The following is a 15,413-nucleotide window of genomic DNA, read 5'->3' as shown; positions in this document are numbered from 1 at the left end:
GAAAAGTAAGCACAGGGTCTGCTGATCTGTCTGGATGGGGCGCAAACCACACCCAAGCGGCCTTTGTGGTGCAAGGGGACGGTATCCCCTCAGATGGGTCTCACCCGGCAGACCCTCTCTGAATCTCCAGACCGCACGCCAGACCCCCCCCCCCCCCCTCTCCCCCTTCCCCTCCCGCCATTAAAAGTAACGGCCCACAGACTGGCAGCAAGCAATAAGGATTTTAAAAGTAAAACAGGTTTTTGGGGAAGCACTTGGGTTGAGCACTGATACCATAGGGGTCTGGATTTCAGTAACTCCTAAACATGGTTTTCATAGGAAAATCACCATCTTCAGTGATGACGCTGACTGGCAGCATGTGCATTTCAAGCAGTTTGGGTGGCAGGCAGACACCAATGCAACATACAAATGCCCTCCTGCAACATACTGGAGGGCATTAAACGTGGAGGGAGGTCAAAGGAGCGGGAGTTTGCAAAGCTCTTCCCAAAAGAGTGGCAGTAAACAGCAGTCTTTTCTTGAGGGAAAAGGGAGCTGCATTTAACCAAGTCAGGAATGCATAGTGCGAGAAAGAACACATTTCCAGGAATACAGACATTCAATTGACAGCTATACCGTGGGAAAATCAGTACTGTACAGGAGATGGTATTTAAAACTTAAAATATACCCAGACACTTTGACTAGAATAATGAGACACAATACAAAAGCCAATAATGGACTAACTTATTGGAGTGACCGTGGTAAAAAAAAAGGCCAAGAATGAAAAGGAAAAGCCTCCTACAAGAGACATAGAAAAGCACAAGGGAAACCCCACTCACAACGAACCAGGGTAAGTACTGTATGTCAAGAAACAAAGGTTACAAACAATAGTATACTATATTGATAATGCAAAGCACAATGGCAATAACAATGGGTCGTATGGATTTCAGACAGAAAGGAGGCCGAGTACAAAATGATTGAGTATTCACAGTTTATATCAATTTTCAAGAGACTTTTCAAACATATACAACAAGTAGTGCTTAGTGTCTCCAGTGTGTAATGGAACCAAAAGACGAACTAGTGAAAATTGTGACATTTACAGCTTGGTTTCCAACATTCAAAAAACGACCGTTTACAATTCTCAAGTATATTCAGACACTGTGTTTAGTGACCAGTGCTGATACAATGATTCGTTTTTTATATATGTCGACGGCGTTTCGACCCTTCCTATAAGAGAAAGGCATCAGATATTTTTAGGTCTGCCTACAAACATCTAAAGTTTTCAATCCTTCAAAAAGGAAACAGTAAATACAGAGACAGAGTGGACATTGGGTCAGCCCCTTGAGCCACAGGCCTTCATGTGTTTTTCACTATTTGTCATTATCTGGATGGGCTGTCCATCAAGGTCATAGTATTCCCATTAGGTTTTGTTAAAAAGAATCACATAGTCCTTATTAGATCTGCCATTAGCCAAGACATTGTGAATTTATTATAATAATATGCATACTGTACTTAATTCAAGCACTTTCAGCCAACCATCCACAGATCTGTTATTGTGGCATTCACACTTGTCTTCTGTCCACTTAAGCATAGACCATGGGACTCTCAGTCAGCCACTGGCTAACTACACGGTTAGTGACTGCATCCTATCCTTTTCAATAGCAGAACATTCAAACACAAAGTAGTTTACTTCAGTGGCAGGATTACTCTAGCAATGTGTGCTTTTTTAAACCAAAATATATTTTCGCTTTTAGCTAACTTTTTTTAGATTGCCTTTTACAATAGACACATCTAAGAATGTTTTGTTTCTAGCTATTATCATAAAAAATGCATTTATGCAGTAGCTGCCCAACAAACCTTTTATCACACTTTACATTTATGAACAGTCAGATCCAGTGAGAACTCACAGCATGATTTTCAATTTACATGGATACACATGATGGCCTGACATTTCACAAACAATGGTTGTTCTGGTCTAGATCCCATTGTTAGATCAGGTACAATAGCTTCCTTTTTAGAAAAGTAAACCTGACTTCACAAACAAAAAGCTCAAGTATATTTCTGAGTGTTAATAGTGCTACATGCATGGGACTGAATGCATAATTGGGTAAAGTCTAGAAAGATGTTGGGAAATGTGTGACCACACATACAAATCTATTTTCTCGGGCGTTTTGTATATTATATTACCTTCAGGTTCGATCAGTCACTTTTGGTTTCAATCTCCTTATAGATGCTGTTAATGCCTTTTTAAAATATCGTACCTGGCTAACAGGTGCCTGTCCAACCACGGCCTCGTAAGGTGGCGGGAGCTCTGATGGATAAATCATTCCCGGGCTGTTGATGGCCACCTCGTATAAAGCGCTGAATGGTGAATGCAGAAAGTCCAAATGAAGCCCCCTAAAGAGGAGAAATACATGTAATTACTGGTAAAACTTGCATTAAAACAATTGAAAACGGTTTCTTCCACTCCCCAAATCTTTTATTTTAAATATGTCAAGACTCATACTTAAGTAGGCTTCACTGATCGTCCTAGACATATAGACATACATGGGGTCTAGCCAAGTAACTTTGCAAACATGCATTATATGTGCCAAACCTAACATTTTGCACAAGAAAAATATCAAAATGCTATAATAATACAAAGAGTAGGGTGTCATGGTTCCACAAAGCAATCATTGGCAACATTAGCAGCCGTTCGCTCTTTTGGCCCCTGGTCTGTCTCAGATTCCTGTGTCCCTGGGGACCCTCTCCTGGCATTGAGCCATCAACCCAGCATGTCCACCAGGTGGTCTTAGATTGTATGGATGATGTCCCCTCATCCAGCTGGGAGGCTGGCAGGCCCTAGCCTTCGGGCCTGGTCACAGGCAGGAGTCTTGCAGAGGTTACCCACCTCACATAGCCCACCTGGCTGCTTGACAGTTGATAATTCTGGGGGGCTCAAGTTCCTATTTTTATACCCCATTTCCAGACACCAAATGTGATTTAGGGTTCAGTCTTCAAGGTTTATGCTGAGGCTCTGTTTCCTTTTGAAGTGCCCTCTCCTCTGCCCTGCCCGTCCTCCAGAAAGCAGTCTGTCACAGCAGGAGTGATTTCAAGTCTGATAACCCCACAGTACAGACCATGGGAGTGACTAGAGGTTAACCCATCCATGTTAGCTACAGTAATATGTGTATCACTAGTAGTGCCTCAGCCCTACTCTTTATGATTCTCTTATCAGCTCCAACTCCTCCCTGAGATTTGCCCAGGCCCCTCTCTGGTGACCTCTCTCTAAATCAAAGAGCACGATTTGAAGTATAGTGAAGAGCATTGCTTTCCCTTCTCCCAGTGTGTCCCACCCAGCTCACATACCATAACATGGGTAGTTGTAAAGCGCACATTCGCCCGTAGGTATCTTGGCGCTGAATAACAGATATTTCTTGTTACCCAACTCAATGATACTCATTTTATCGACCTCAGATGGATGAAAGGCTGAGTGGACCCACTGGGATTTGAACCTGTGACCATGAGGTCGAACACAGGCCCCTGCAGTGGACGCATGTGTCCACTGAGCCACCAGACCCAGCTCACAGGAAGGTAGTTGTTGGAAAATGGTGCTAAAGTGCATGTGCTCTCTCCTCTGAACATGGTATAATTGATTTACACCTCTTTGAAATACTTGATGTACTGAGCCTGTACTTCAAATACTACTAGTGGGCCTGCAGTACTAATTGTGCAACCCACAGAAGTAGCCTTTCAAAACTTGTATCAGGCATGCCACTGCAGTGCCTGTGTGTACAGTATTCTGCCACTTCGACTTGGCATTTAGAACTACTTGCCAAGCCTCAAACTCCCCTTTCTTACACATATGTCACCAATAAGCTAGGCCCTAAGTAACCCCGCGGGCAAGGTGCTAGGTAAGTAAAAGGTATGACATGTACTTTTATGTTTTGCATGCTCTGGTAGCGACAAGCAGCCTATTTTGTTTTTCACTACTTTGAGGCCTACCCCTGCCACAGGCCAGCATCAGGATTTCCTTAAACACTTATAAGCTTTAATTCCTGATCATAGAGGAGCAGCTTTTTTATGTTTCATATCTTTGGAATGGTAAAGATAAATTCTTCTTACTGGTAAAGTTGAATTCAACATGACTTTTTTTAGAAACACCACTTTTAGAAAGTGGACATTTCTTAACACTTACTGCTCTATGTGCCTGAAAGACTGTCTCCAATACACATCTGGGCTGGGTGACAGCTACACCTTGTGCATTACCTCTAGACAACCACAAACACAGGAAGGTGAGGCTCATCTGCATTCTGAGCACTCATCTACATTTTTCCATATTCTAATGAGTCTTCCTGGGCAGGGAGGAATGGGAGGGGATGTCACTTACACTTCAACAGGTAGTGTCCTGTCCACATACAAAGCACTGATTTATCCCCCACAGATAGCCTGACAGACAGGACTGGGCTAAAAGGGATCCTTGTGCACTTCAGAGAGCTGCTTTGAAGTCACCCCTTACACCAAAGGCACCTCTGGGTTTCTGACCCCCTGAAATCAGACACCTCTGGATCTTGAACTGAGCCTCTGTCAGAAGGACTGCTGTGCTGCTTAAAGAACTCGAGTAGACTGCTTTTCAGGAAGGACTACTTTTCTGCTTGTTGCCCTGCTGCTCCCTGACTCTGCTGAAGGAGAGCTGGACTCTGACTTCCCTCCAAGTGATCTTCAAGGGCTTGCTGGCTTGCCTCCTGTTTTCTTAAGTCTCAGGGACACAAAAGACTTCCTGAAATTCTGCGGGTGCAGCTGGACTCTGCCATCTGTGAGTCCTACCCTTGACTGAGGTGCTCTATCCAGGTTCTGGGCCTTAGAAGTGGGTTCTGCGGGAGCTCTGATGGATAAATCATCATTGACGCACTATCACCACTGCGCCGATTGGAACTGACTCTGTGAGCTTCGATGCCGATGTAGTGCCGATCTGGAGAAATCCCTGTGCAGCTGGATAACAACACAGGACCTGACTGCGAGGTTCGACAATAATGCAGCGCCGATCCAAGGTCTTGACTGCGAGGCTCAACTTTGACACATCAACGTGACTCCAAGGTTCAGCGATGACTCAAACCGATCCATGGTCCCGGCTCGAGTGCGCCACATCGATCTACCTGCATGAATTGAAACCGATGTATTGCCTTCACTGCATGGAGAGGATCTTGAGACCAGAAAAGTTATTTTGTTCACCTGGGCATCCGGGGTCCTATAGCCCACCTGCGCTTCCACGAGGCCTGCCTGAACTACGACTTGGTCCCGGTCCAGCGCGACCTAAAATAACCTTTTAGCGCTACTTGCTACTTGCTTTGTAAGCGCTATACTGCAATTATTCCTTTAAAATTCAATACCTCAACTTCTGTACACTGGATGTTTGTCATTTTGGTCTTGTTTTGTTCAGAATATAATAATCTATTTTTCTAAACCTGTGTGGAGTGTTTTTGTGGTGTATTCATTGTGTTACTGTGTGCGTGTGTGTGTGTAACACAAATACTTTACACGTTGCCTCTTTAGTTGAGCCTGACTGCTCTGTGCGAAGCTACCAGAGGGTGAGCATAGGTCATCTTTTAGTGTGTATCTAGCTAACCCTGACTAGAGTGGTCGTTACTGCCTGGCCTTGGTGCATACCTCAGCCATCCAGGAGTCCCATTTCTAACAGCAGTGATCCACTACTCTGTCTTGGGGGATTTCTCTACCTCATGCTAATCCAGTCAGCTCTGGGTCTTTTAAAAGGGAACACAGAATCTTCTGTGCATTGTACCATTCACAGGTACAAATAAACCTAGCACATGCATATAAAGCACATGTACTGCTCAGTACTACATCTTCCATGTATTGTACAATTCACAGGCACACATACACCCAGTGTATGCTTATAATGCATGCACTGCACAGCACTACCTGCTAATCTGATGTAGCCCAAGGATGAGTTAAGAACAGAGCAACAGAACTTTACATGAGTCAGCCTGTAGGCCTCACTCCGGTGACACAGGTAAAAAGGTCAGGTCACTTCTACTGCTCACCACACGGTATGCTGGATGCTATTACAATTTACATGTAATAGGTACAGCAATGGGCACCTGCTTCAGCCTCAGCTATGTTAATTTGTTGGGCTGGTGGAAGAAAAATTAGCCCCAAAAAACCTAAATAGTAGGACTATTTACCAAAGGTCACTCTATAGTCAAGCTATATAGACAACCTTGTTTTGTGGAATGGTAATATAAAGGAATTGAAAGCATTCATTGTACTTTTAATGAAAATAATTTGAATGTAATATTCATAGCAAACTATAGCCAATAGAGTACAGACGTCTTTGATTTAAGAGTAAAGATAAAGGGTCTCAAGTTAATGACATTTGTATTTAGAAATTCCACAGCAGGTAATAGCATATCCTATGTACTTCATGCCAGAAACTGCCATGCTGATGCTCTCAAATTAAGTATACCCTATAGGCAGCTCACCAAACTATAACTGGCAAATTTTAGTAGTTTGTCTGTGTTAAACATACTTTCCTATTGTATTTCAACACCTAATTATAATGCCACTTTAACTTTTGTTTTTTCACAATTAAAATATGCATATATATTCACAGAACAAAACAAAGGTTAAAGTGACATTATAGCTAGATGTTGAAATAAGGTAAACATTAGCATAGAAATACCTCTGAAATCCACCAGTTCTAGTTTACTGAGCTAACAATAAATTAAGCACCAAATTCAGAATTTACATCAATCAGGACATGTTAAATGACATCATTGATGACATCACTGATGACACCATTAATGACTTCTCAAATGACATCATTGAAGACATCCCTGATGACATCATAACATTATTATTATATGTAGTAATTCAACACGCTACACCTATGGACAATTTTCAATTTAGCCTAATGGCATTCACCGCCTAAAAACTTCACATGACCCTCAGCTTTAAGACGTTGATAGGTACACATTTACCGATGTAAAAACACCTTCTGTCAGGCCCTATGGACAACGCTTCATGGTTTAATACATTACATACATTCCTGAGATAGGCATAATGGCATACAACCTTAGAGATGTGATTACCCACCAGTATCGGATAAGCCACCTCTAAGTGGGATACTTACCCCTGCATTCTGCATCATTCAGTAATCTGAAATGCTTAAAAAAGCTTTAGTAAATTTCTGGAAATAAGTATGTACATCATGTACAGTAGGTCTATACCACTGTTTTGCAACTATTTAACATGGGCATGTGCTTATATGACCACTAGGGGTTAATGTATTGTTAACAGCAGCTTTTGCCTTCCTCCAGATATTTTAGAAAGTGCATTAGTTTTATGTTTTAGGGTAGTTTCAAACATACCTCTGAGACCGACATCAGATGTGCTCAGCCATAACCTTATTTAACATGGAATACTTCACCCACCCCAAACTTTAGCAATTTGCAAACAGTGCATGATATAACTTTTACAATACACAACTGTACTTGTCTCCAGGGCTATTTCCATGATATCGACCTACACGTGTGCACTCAGTAACTCTATGCTGTACATGACCATGAGCTTATCATTGATGTCATCAGTGATGTCTTCAATGATATCATTTAACATGCCATGAGTGATGTAATATGTGAAGACATAGTTGTTTTTTTATCTAAGTTAAGATCTTAATAACATACCTAACTTTAATGCCACTTTAAACTTTCATTGTTTGGTATATATAATTAGTATGTATTATCCAGTGGCGGTTGCTACTGGTTAGTCATAGTTAGGTCTGTGTATCCATTGAATCAGGGCCCCAGGGACACCATCACCTGGAGCATGGCATAAATATTAAAGGGAAGATGGGTGCACAGCCCCACACCCATTCTTTTATGGCCCATGGGACCCTAGCCCTTGTGGCTGGCTCCAGTGTGGTGTCCTGAGGCTCTCACACAGGGACACAATTTCCCTGCCCAGAAGGGCATGTCTTGCTCCCATCCAGTGGGAGCTACTAAAATGCTTCAGCCGGGTAGGAGCAGACCTTTTTTTCCCTGCCAGCGGGAGAAACTCAGATTGCTCCTGCCTGGAGGGAGCAGTGAAAAATACCTGCACCCACCCGATTGGGGAATTGCCAGCTCCCGCTGCATCCAGGATGCCTCCATTTTTGTTGTGTGTACCCTTGGTCAGTGGGAATTGGGGCTCCAGGGCAGTAAAGGTTCTAGGAGGAGGGCCATTTGCCCCGCCCCTTAAAAGAAAAGGTTTCAGGAATGAGGTCCCCGAGGCCCCTAGAGTCTCAAAAAGAGAGGGCCGTGTGCTCCCATTATTGGATATACTGCACACCGAGATGGGGTCTCTCGGGTCTGCAAATGCTTGGGGAGAGGGGCTGCATGCCCCCATCCCCAATAATTATAAAAAACTGTGTCCCAGGTGGGTATTGGGATATCAAAAATATAAATAAAGAAAATGGTATTTATAAATCAGCATCAAGAGCTATTCACTTATAATTCACTTCTCCTTGAAGGAGCAAACCATACAGCCCTGCGAGGTCTGTTTAAACTTTTCTGCTTATGAGCTTAGTGATGTCCATAGAAGGGGCAGGGCACCACCAATCTGTTTTTAACATTGCGGGGGGGGGGGAGGGCAGCAGGCAGTGCAGCAGCCCCCAAGCAACATTAAAAAAACTAAGTCTCCTGGGTCAAGAGCCTCTTTTGGTTGTTATTATGATGGCAAATTATGGGTTATGTTAAAAGAGAGCTTATGACTCGATTTTCTATGTTTTAGCCCAAAATGTAATAACAAAAACTATGTTAAGAGAATAATGTTTTTAATCGATATGTTATTAAACGTTTTTATAATAATCGATTTTATTAAATATTATATTGTGTGAATTACTGAAATATCTATTAGATTACAAATATTGCTGATTTTTGGGGGGAAATGATGGATTTGCTTATATATACTGATTATATATACTGATATGTTCACCCCTTGATAAAGCCAATAAGCCCACTTTTTATATTTTGGAGTTGTGACAAAGTAAATAAGTCTACCTCAGTGCGGTGAGGATCTGCGAGCTCTGCTGCACGTAGTGAATGCTAGAAGACCGTGCACGGCATGAGGTCGCTTGCCTGTGAGGGGTTTTACGCAGCGTCTGGCCTATGGTCATGGCCTACAACCAACCCCATCCATGCGTGGCTGAAAGTCATATGTGGCATTGGGTTGGCTGCCTGCCAGCCATGAGCAGTGTGGGGTTAGCTGCCCGTGAGGGGTTGGAAGCATAGACTGGCTGCTTTGTGTGTGGCTTGGGGATTGTGTTATGTAATATAACAAAATATTGCTTTACATTAAAAACCTTACAAATTCACTGAAAAAAACAAAGATTAAATCAATGTTATAGTTACATCTTAATCTACATTAACTTAGCAATTCACTAAAAAACTACGGGTAAAGTGCCATTATAGTTAGGTGAACATTTCAGTGACAATATAATGTTTTAAACTAAAGAACACAGAAATTCACCAGTTATAGTTATCTCTAGTAACTATAAATCGTGGTCTAAAGTAACCATAACTTGCACCCTCAACATGCACTGCTAAGTATCTCAGCTGTTACTTCACCTGTGACATGTTCTTTGACATATTTAATAAGAGGAGTGCAACATCTGCAAAGACATCATTGGTGACAAGACAAATGTTAGCGCTCTAGTTGTTGATTACAACTCTGTGATGATGCGGCAGGGGAAACAACCTCTACAATTAAGTCTTTACCAATATTACGTTATTTTTCTAAAAAAAAGGGTTTAAGCTGGCTGCGACTAGGCCCTGTGGCCAACCTAACAAAGGCAGACAACCCCACACCGAATACAACCTTCAGCTGTGTGCAACAGGCGGGGTTGTTTAAAGAGGAGGGGGCCGCCAGTAGGGAGTATATATATACAGTGTAAAGTGGCTCCCTTTTTAGCTGAATTCAAACAATGCATTCCTAAAATGTTAAGGCAAGGATATTATTTCTGAAGATTGTACAAATATTTGCAGATTGGAATTTGAATCCCTGCGTGAATATTACCGGCAGTGCTATGATCATTGAAATCCTCCGGAGTTCCTTGCGCCTTTTGCCTAAACTGAGGTCTAGTTATATTATTATGAAAAAAAAGTCTTACAATCCATTAATTTTATTAGAGGATACCATTACCTCTTACTTTAGTGTAAGGGTATATTATCATATTGATATTGTGAGATCAAATCATATCACGTTGACACCAATGGAAAGTTCTCATTGGTGCAGAATTACTAGCTAATTTATCATTAATCTTTGAAATGATTTTAAGCACCTTCTGCTGGATCGTATTACTGGGTATCTCACAATTCATGCTATATAGGTCAGGAATAAAGTGTAAGCTGGTGCCCAATTATTGGATCATAGTTACATTATTACACATATATGTGTATAGAGCTCTCTGCTAGATCGTACTGCTAGGTATTTCACAATTCCAATTATTAGCAGGGATACTATTCCAGCTGGTGCCTTAATTATTGGATTGTATTCATATTATTACATATTTATGTACATAGTCATGTTTTTATATAACCCCACCTCATTTGTGTAAAAGTGACATGTGCTAGGTGAACCATAAAAACAGCCAGTTCATGTAATATTTTTCGTGAGAGAAGTCAGACAATAATTAATACATTACAAATGTATGTACAGTTCTTTGTTCTGATTCAGGCTATGTGGGGTGAATGTATGTAGGTAGGTTTAGAATTTGCCGTACTTCACGTTGTCTTAATTTGCATTCACGGTCAACCCCCCGCTCATGACGTTCTACTTGTTCAATTGCGTAGAATTTCAATTTTTTCCAATGACTAACCTGATGGGACTCCATGTGCTTGATACTGAATTTGATATCCCCATCTTGTGGGGGCCGTCCCTAATCCGCACTCGAAGTTCCCAAATTCAAAATAATTTTATCAAAACATATTTCAGTTTTTTCCCCCAAAAATGTAAGGATATATGAATTTGAATTAAAACAATCATATAAGATTGTGGACCCCTCAAAGAGTGTATTAATAGAATCGTTGAAAGAAAATAAAGAAAACATATTTTTGGGGAACAAATTGAAATACGTTTTGAATTTGGGAACTTCGAGTGCGGATTGGAGATGTTCCCCACAAGGTGGGGATATCACATTCAGTATTGATCTAGTATACCTCACACTCAGGAGGATTAACCAACCTGCACCATTAAAAGAGAGCACCAGACTACACAATTTACAAGTGAGAGCGTCAGTCTTACCACCATCTGGACTACTGGACTACTCCATGTGCTTGGGCATTGCGCTGCTCCGATCTTTTTTATTGTAGCTTGGACATGTTCCAAAATACTCTTTTAAGTTCGCATACAGTACTTCCCACGTATTTCAAGCCACATGGACATTCAATGATGTACACCATGTATTGACATTTACATGTGATGAGTTGGTTTATTGTCCATTTCTGTTTGTTAGCAAATAAAATCTTTTTTTGATGTTTTGCGATATCAATATATTATATATGTATATGTATATATGTATATAGCGAGAGAGAGAGAGATTTAGATAAATATATATTACAGGGTGGCAATCGATACTGTGTAGTTCTAGTTAGAACAAGGATTACATAGGAAATTAATTTTTTGGTTTGTTAAGACTTTTAGCACTGTTTTGTGAGGCTTCATAAAACCTTCTAAGGAAGGATTCATCCACCTTGGCTCCTTCTTACAAAGATTCGGTGTGATCCACTAAAAAGAGGGTGAGAAAAAAGGGGGTTCCCAAAACACATTTTCTCCATGCAATTAGCCACTCAAATTTTGAACAGAGAAACAGTCAAATGGTCTGAGATGAATTACACTATTTTTGGCAGAGATCCAGAAATTCTGCTTTGTTTGTGTAAATCGCCATACACTGCTTATTACCTCACTTATTACATCACTCATGATGTTCTATGACATCATTGATAACATAAATATAACATCTGAAATGACATCAATGACGACAAAACTGTGATGGCAGAGGGAGTGAGTTCTCGTTACTTCAATTAATTATTATTAAAACTCTGAGAAAAAAACAAGATCTGGTCAATTTCTTAAGTTTTTGGAGTAAAATGTAACATTTTAACCCAACATTTCCACCTACCTATATTGTCACTTTAACCTTTGTTTTTAACAGTTAAATATGTATATACCTTACATATACTTACCATGTGTGGTAAAGGCATATGTGGTAAAGACATCTGTGTGGTAAAGGCTACACAGAAATTGCATGTGTTATAAAGATATAAATTCTGCTGCAGTTGCTTACTAGGGAGGTAACAGACAGATTGCGTCTAGTGCTAAAAGTACATGTATCAGTCTGCATGTCAGAGGTTTTACTGTCATGGATGAGAAAGATATTTGAGAAAGAATAGAAAATGTGTTAGGTTGGGTGCTAAGACCTTAACAAATGTTTACAAAAGTCCAGAAATTCTATGAAAAAACAATGGTTAAAATGACTTTATTGTTCAGTGCTGGACTGAGAAAGAATCGAACATTAAAACACCCAGAACCACTAAAAAATACCATTTATATTTTAGTGAACTAACTATAACTTGCACCCAATCGTGCACTTCTTATGACCTCATGTATTACATCATTCATGAAATTTTCTCTTTCTTTCAGTACTGCTAAAACACATTTACAATGGCAGTGCTCCTCGTAAAACAGTAAATCACCGCCTCAATAACAAGCCTGTCCTTAATGTAAGTATCTACTAATTAATCTTCGTCAGTGTGTGGGAATAAACAGTCAGCAAAACGCTACACTGTCCCAGATTCCACTTTATTTTCTTTCTTTATACAAGTTTTGCTCAGCATTCTCTATATTGTCAAGGTACTATAAAAGAAAAGCTAATTTCTTTACAATGTGCTTTGCATTTTTATGATGATTTATAATAATACACATTATTGTATTAAACACATTCTAAATATTAGCACATTTTTCCCCTAGAAAAACTTATACTGGTCAAAACATTGACAGGCATATTTGCAGTTCCAGGCAAACAATGACTACCAATAGATAACGCTCAAATGCTACTAATATCAAATAATAAATCAGGTATATAAAAAAATATGTAAAAGGTAACTTATTTTCATGTGGTCCTATATTCTGCGGTTAAGGTGAAATGTATAAACCACTTGGCCTTAGGCCTTGTCGTTTGTAAATGTCACCTGAACCCCTCAATGGCATTATAGGCTCATTATATACAGTAACCTGTTATATATTCTGTCTCATTACCCAATGGCGGTCGCTACTGGGTAGTTATAGTTAGAATTGCTTTCCTATAGACAAGCTGTTTTTTGTTTTGCTAATAACTTTTGCACCATTTGAAGAATCTTGACCAAACATTGTTTTTAAAAAGCACATTCACCTCCGCTCCTTCCTGGAAAGTTTCAGGATGATTCGTCAAGCGGGGGCAGAGAAAAAGGGGATCAAAAAGCAAATTTCCCCATGCCCTTTCCATAGACTTCTTTAGGCAGTGGTACCACAAACACTGCTGAATTGAATTATGCCAAATTTGGCAGGAAGCTAGATCTTGGTACACAGATTGCACTTTTTGAGATTTGGTGTAAATCTGTCAGTAGTTTTTGAGAAATTAAGGGTTAAAAATTGTATCTCTGAATTGATGGATTCTAGGGACTCTTCAGAGAGTCCCTTGAACAGAATTGTAAAAAATAGAGCATTCTAATTGGCCCAGGGAGCTGTTTCACCTTGAGCCACTTCTCTCGGGGGAGTCAGATTCCCACGGGTGTGAGCGTTCTGACTGGCTGCCAGCAACATGAGAAAAATTTATATATTTATATGGAGAGGGCCATCAGGATGGCCCTCCTCCCCAAGCTCATTTTGGGGCCATGTGACTCAATCCCCGAGGTGGGTATATTTAAGATGTTGGGGGGCCATTGTTTCATTAAGGAGAGGGGCATGCCATTATAGAACCCAGGGAGCCCATCCCAGGGACCGAAATGTGCAGTAAAGGGGAAGGGGCCACGCTGCCGACCTCCCAAGCCTTCAAAAGCCCCAGGGACTCTGTCCTCCGAGATTGTGACAGTAATTACAAGTGGAGGGAGGCTACATGGCCTCTCTCCCTGAGCCTGGGCGTGGCTCACTTACTGTGTCCCAGGGAGCCTAACTCCGGGACACAGTTGTTTTGCCTGATTGCACTACAGCGAGGAGGGAAACAAGTTTGCTCCTATCTGGATGAATTTATTTTTTAATCTTTCACCAAACGGGAGCAAATAATATGTCTGCTCACAGCTGGCAGGAGATTTAAAAATGCTCCCTGCAGCTGGGAACAGACCTGTGTTCTGTTTCCCTGCCGCCACTGATGCGGATAAGGAAACAGAACAACATATTACTCCAGCCTGGAGGGAGCATACAACGATAGCTTCTCCCTCAGGCAGGAGCATTGCCAGCTCCGACGCCATGTGGGGAGGTAGCTGGGGCTGCACGGGCCTTGGGGCTCCCCCTGCAGCCCCCAACATGTTGGTCGGTGGGTGCCCCTGCACATTTATAATTGATGGGGGCCCAAGGAAAAGGGGTCCCCAGGACCAAAACAGGCTTTGTGAGGAGTGCTGTGCAGACCTTCGCCCCTATTAAAAAAATTACAGCCACAGATAATGGGGTCTCTGGGGCCTAAGGAGGCTCAGTTAGGGGGGCTGAACTCCCCCTTCCCTTTTTTTAATTAAATTATGACCTGGGGATGGGGTACTCGGGCCCAAGAAGGTTTGGAGAGGGGATGGATGCCCTTTCCCTCTTAATTGGCATGGGCTATGGAGGATGGGGTCCCCGGGGACTGATGAGACTCAGGTGGGGGGGCTGTGCAGTTCCCCTCCCCTTGCAAACAATGAAAGGCCCAAGGAAATGGTGTCCCCTGTACCAAAATAGGCTAGGGGACGGGGGTTGCGCAGCCCCCCTCCCCTATTAAAAAAGGAACAGCCCTGGGCAATGGAGTCCCGGGGGCATCATTAAACTCAGGTAGCAATTTGGCCCTGGAGGATGTGTTCCTGGGGCCCATTTAATTGGCTTAAGCCCAGGGGAAGGATGTCCATGGGTCTAATTAAGGGTCAGGGAGGCGGTTGCATGCCAGGGAGGGGGCTGCATGCCACCCTCCCTTGAATGTATATGTTTTGGCCCCAGAGGAAGGGTTCCCGGACCTGAAGGCCAACCCTACACTGCGCACACAAAAGCTATCCTCGGTGTGGGGTTGGCAGCCTGCTGGGGGTTTTGTACACAGGGCCTGACGACAGGCCAAGCCCTATGGTCACCCCCCTCATGAGCAAACTCTGCAGAATGGGGTTGGCAACCAGCGGGGAGTTGGAAGCAAGGCCTGGCTGCAAGACAGGTCCTACAACTAAACTCACGCAACACACAATGTTGCACATAAC

At 42.0% G+C, this 15,413-nt stretch overlaps 1 protein-coding gene across 3 annotated transcripts in view; it reads right to left on the bottom strand.

Annotated features, from left to right (window-relative positions):
• Window positions 1–15,413, bottom strand: part of ENTREP2 (endosomal transmembrane epsin interactor 2) — a 1,789,361-nt gene that overhangs the window by 347,090 nt on the left and 1,426,858 nt on the right. For all 3 annotated transcript variants that reach the window (XM_085644081.1, XM_085644083.1, XM_085644082.1), the window contains one exon: window positions 2,238–2,373. In XM_085644081.1, the coding sequence (XP_085500207.1) occupies window positions 2,238–2,373 (136 nt within the window). The remainder of the gene's footprint in view (window positions 1–2,237; window positions 2,374–15,413) is intronic.

This window comes from Triturus cristatus, chromosome 3_1, assembly GCF_964204655.1.
Source record: "Triturus cristatus chromosome 3_1, aTriCri1.1, whole genome shotgun sequence".
NCBI lineage: Eukaryota > Metazoa > Chordata > Amphibia > Caudata > Salamandridae > Triturus > Triturus cristatus.
This window is presented reverse-complemented; position numbering and strand designations above follow the sequence as displayed.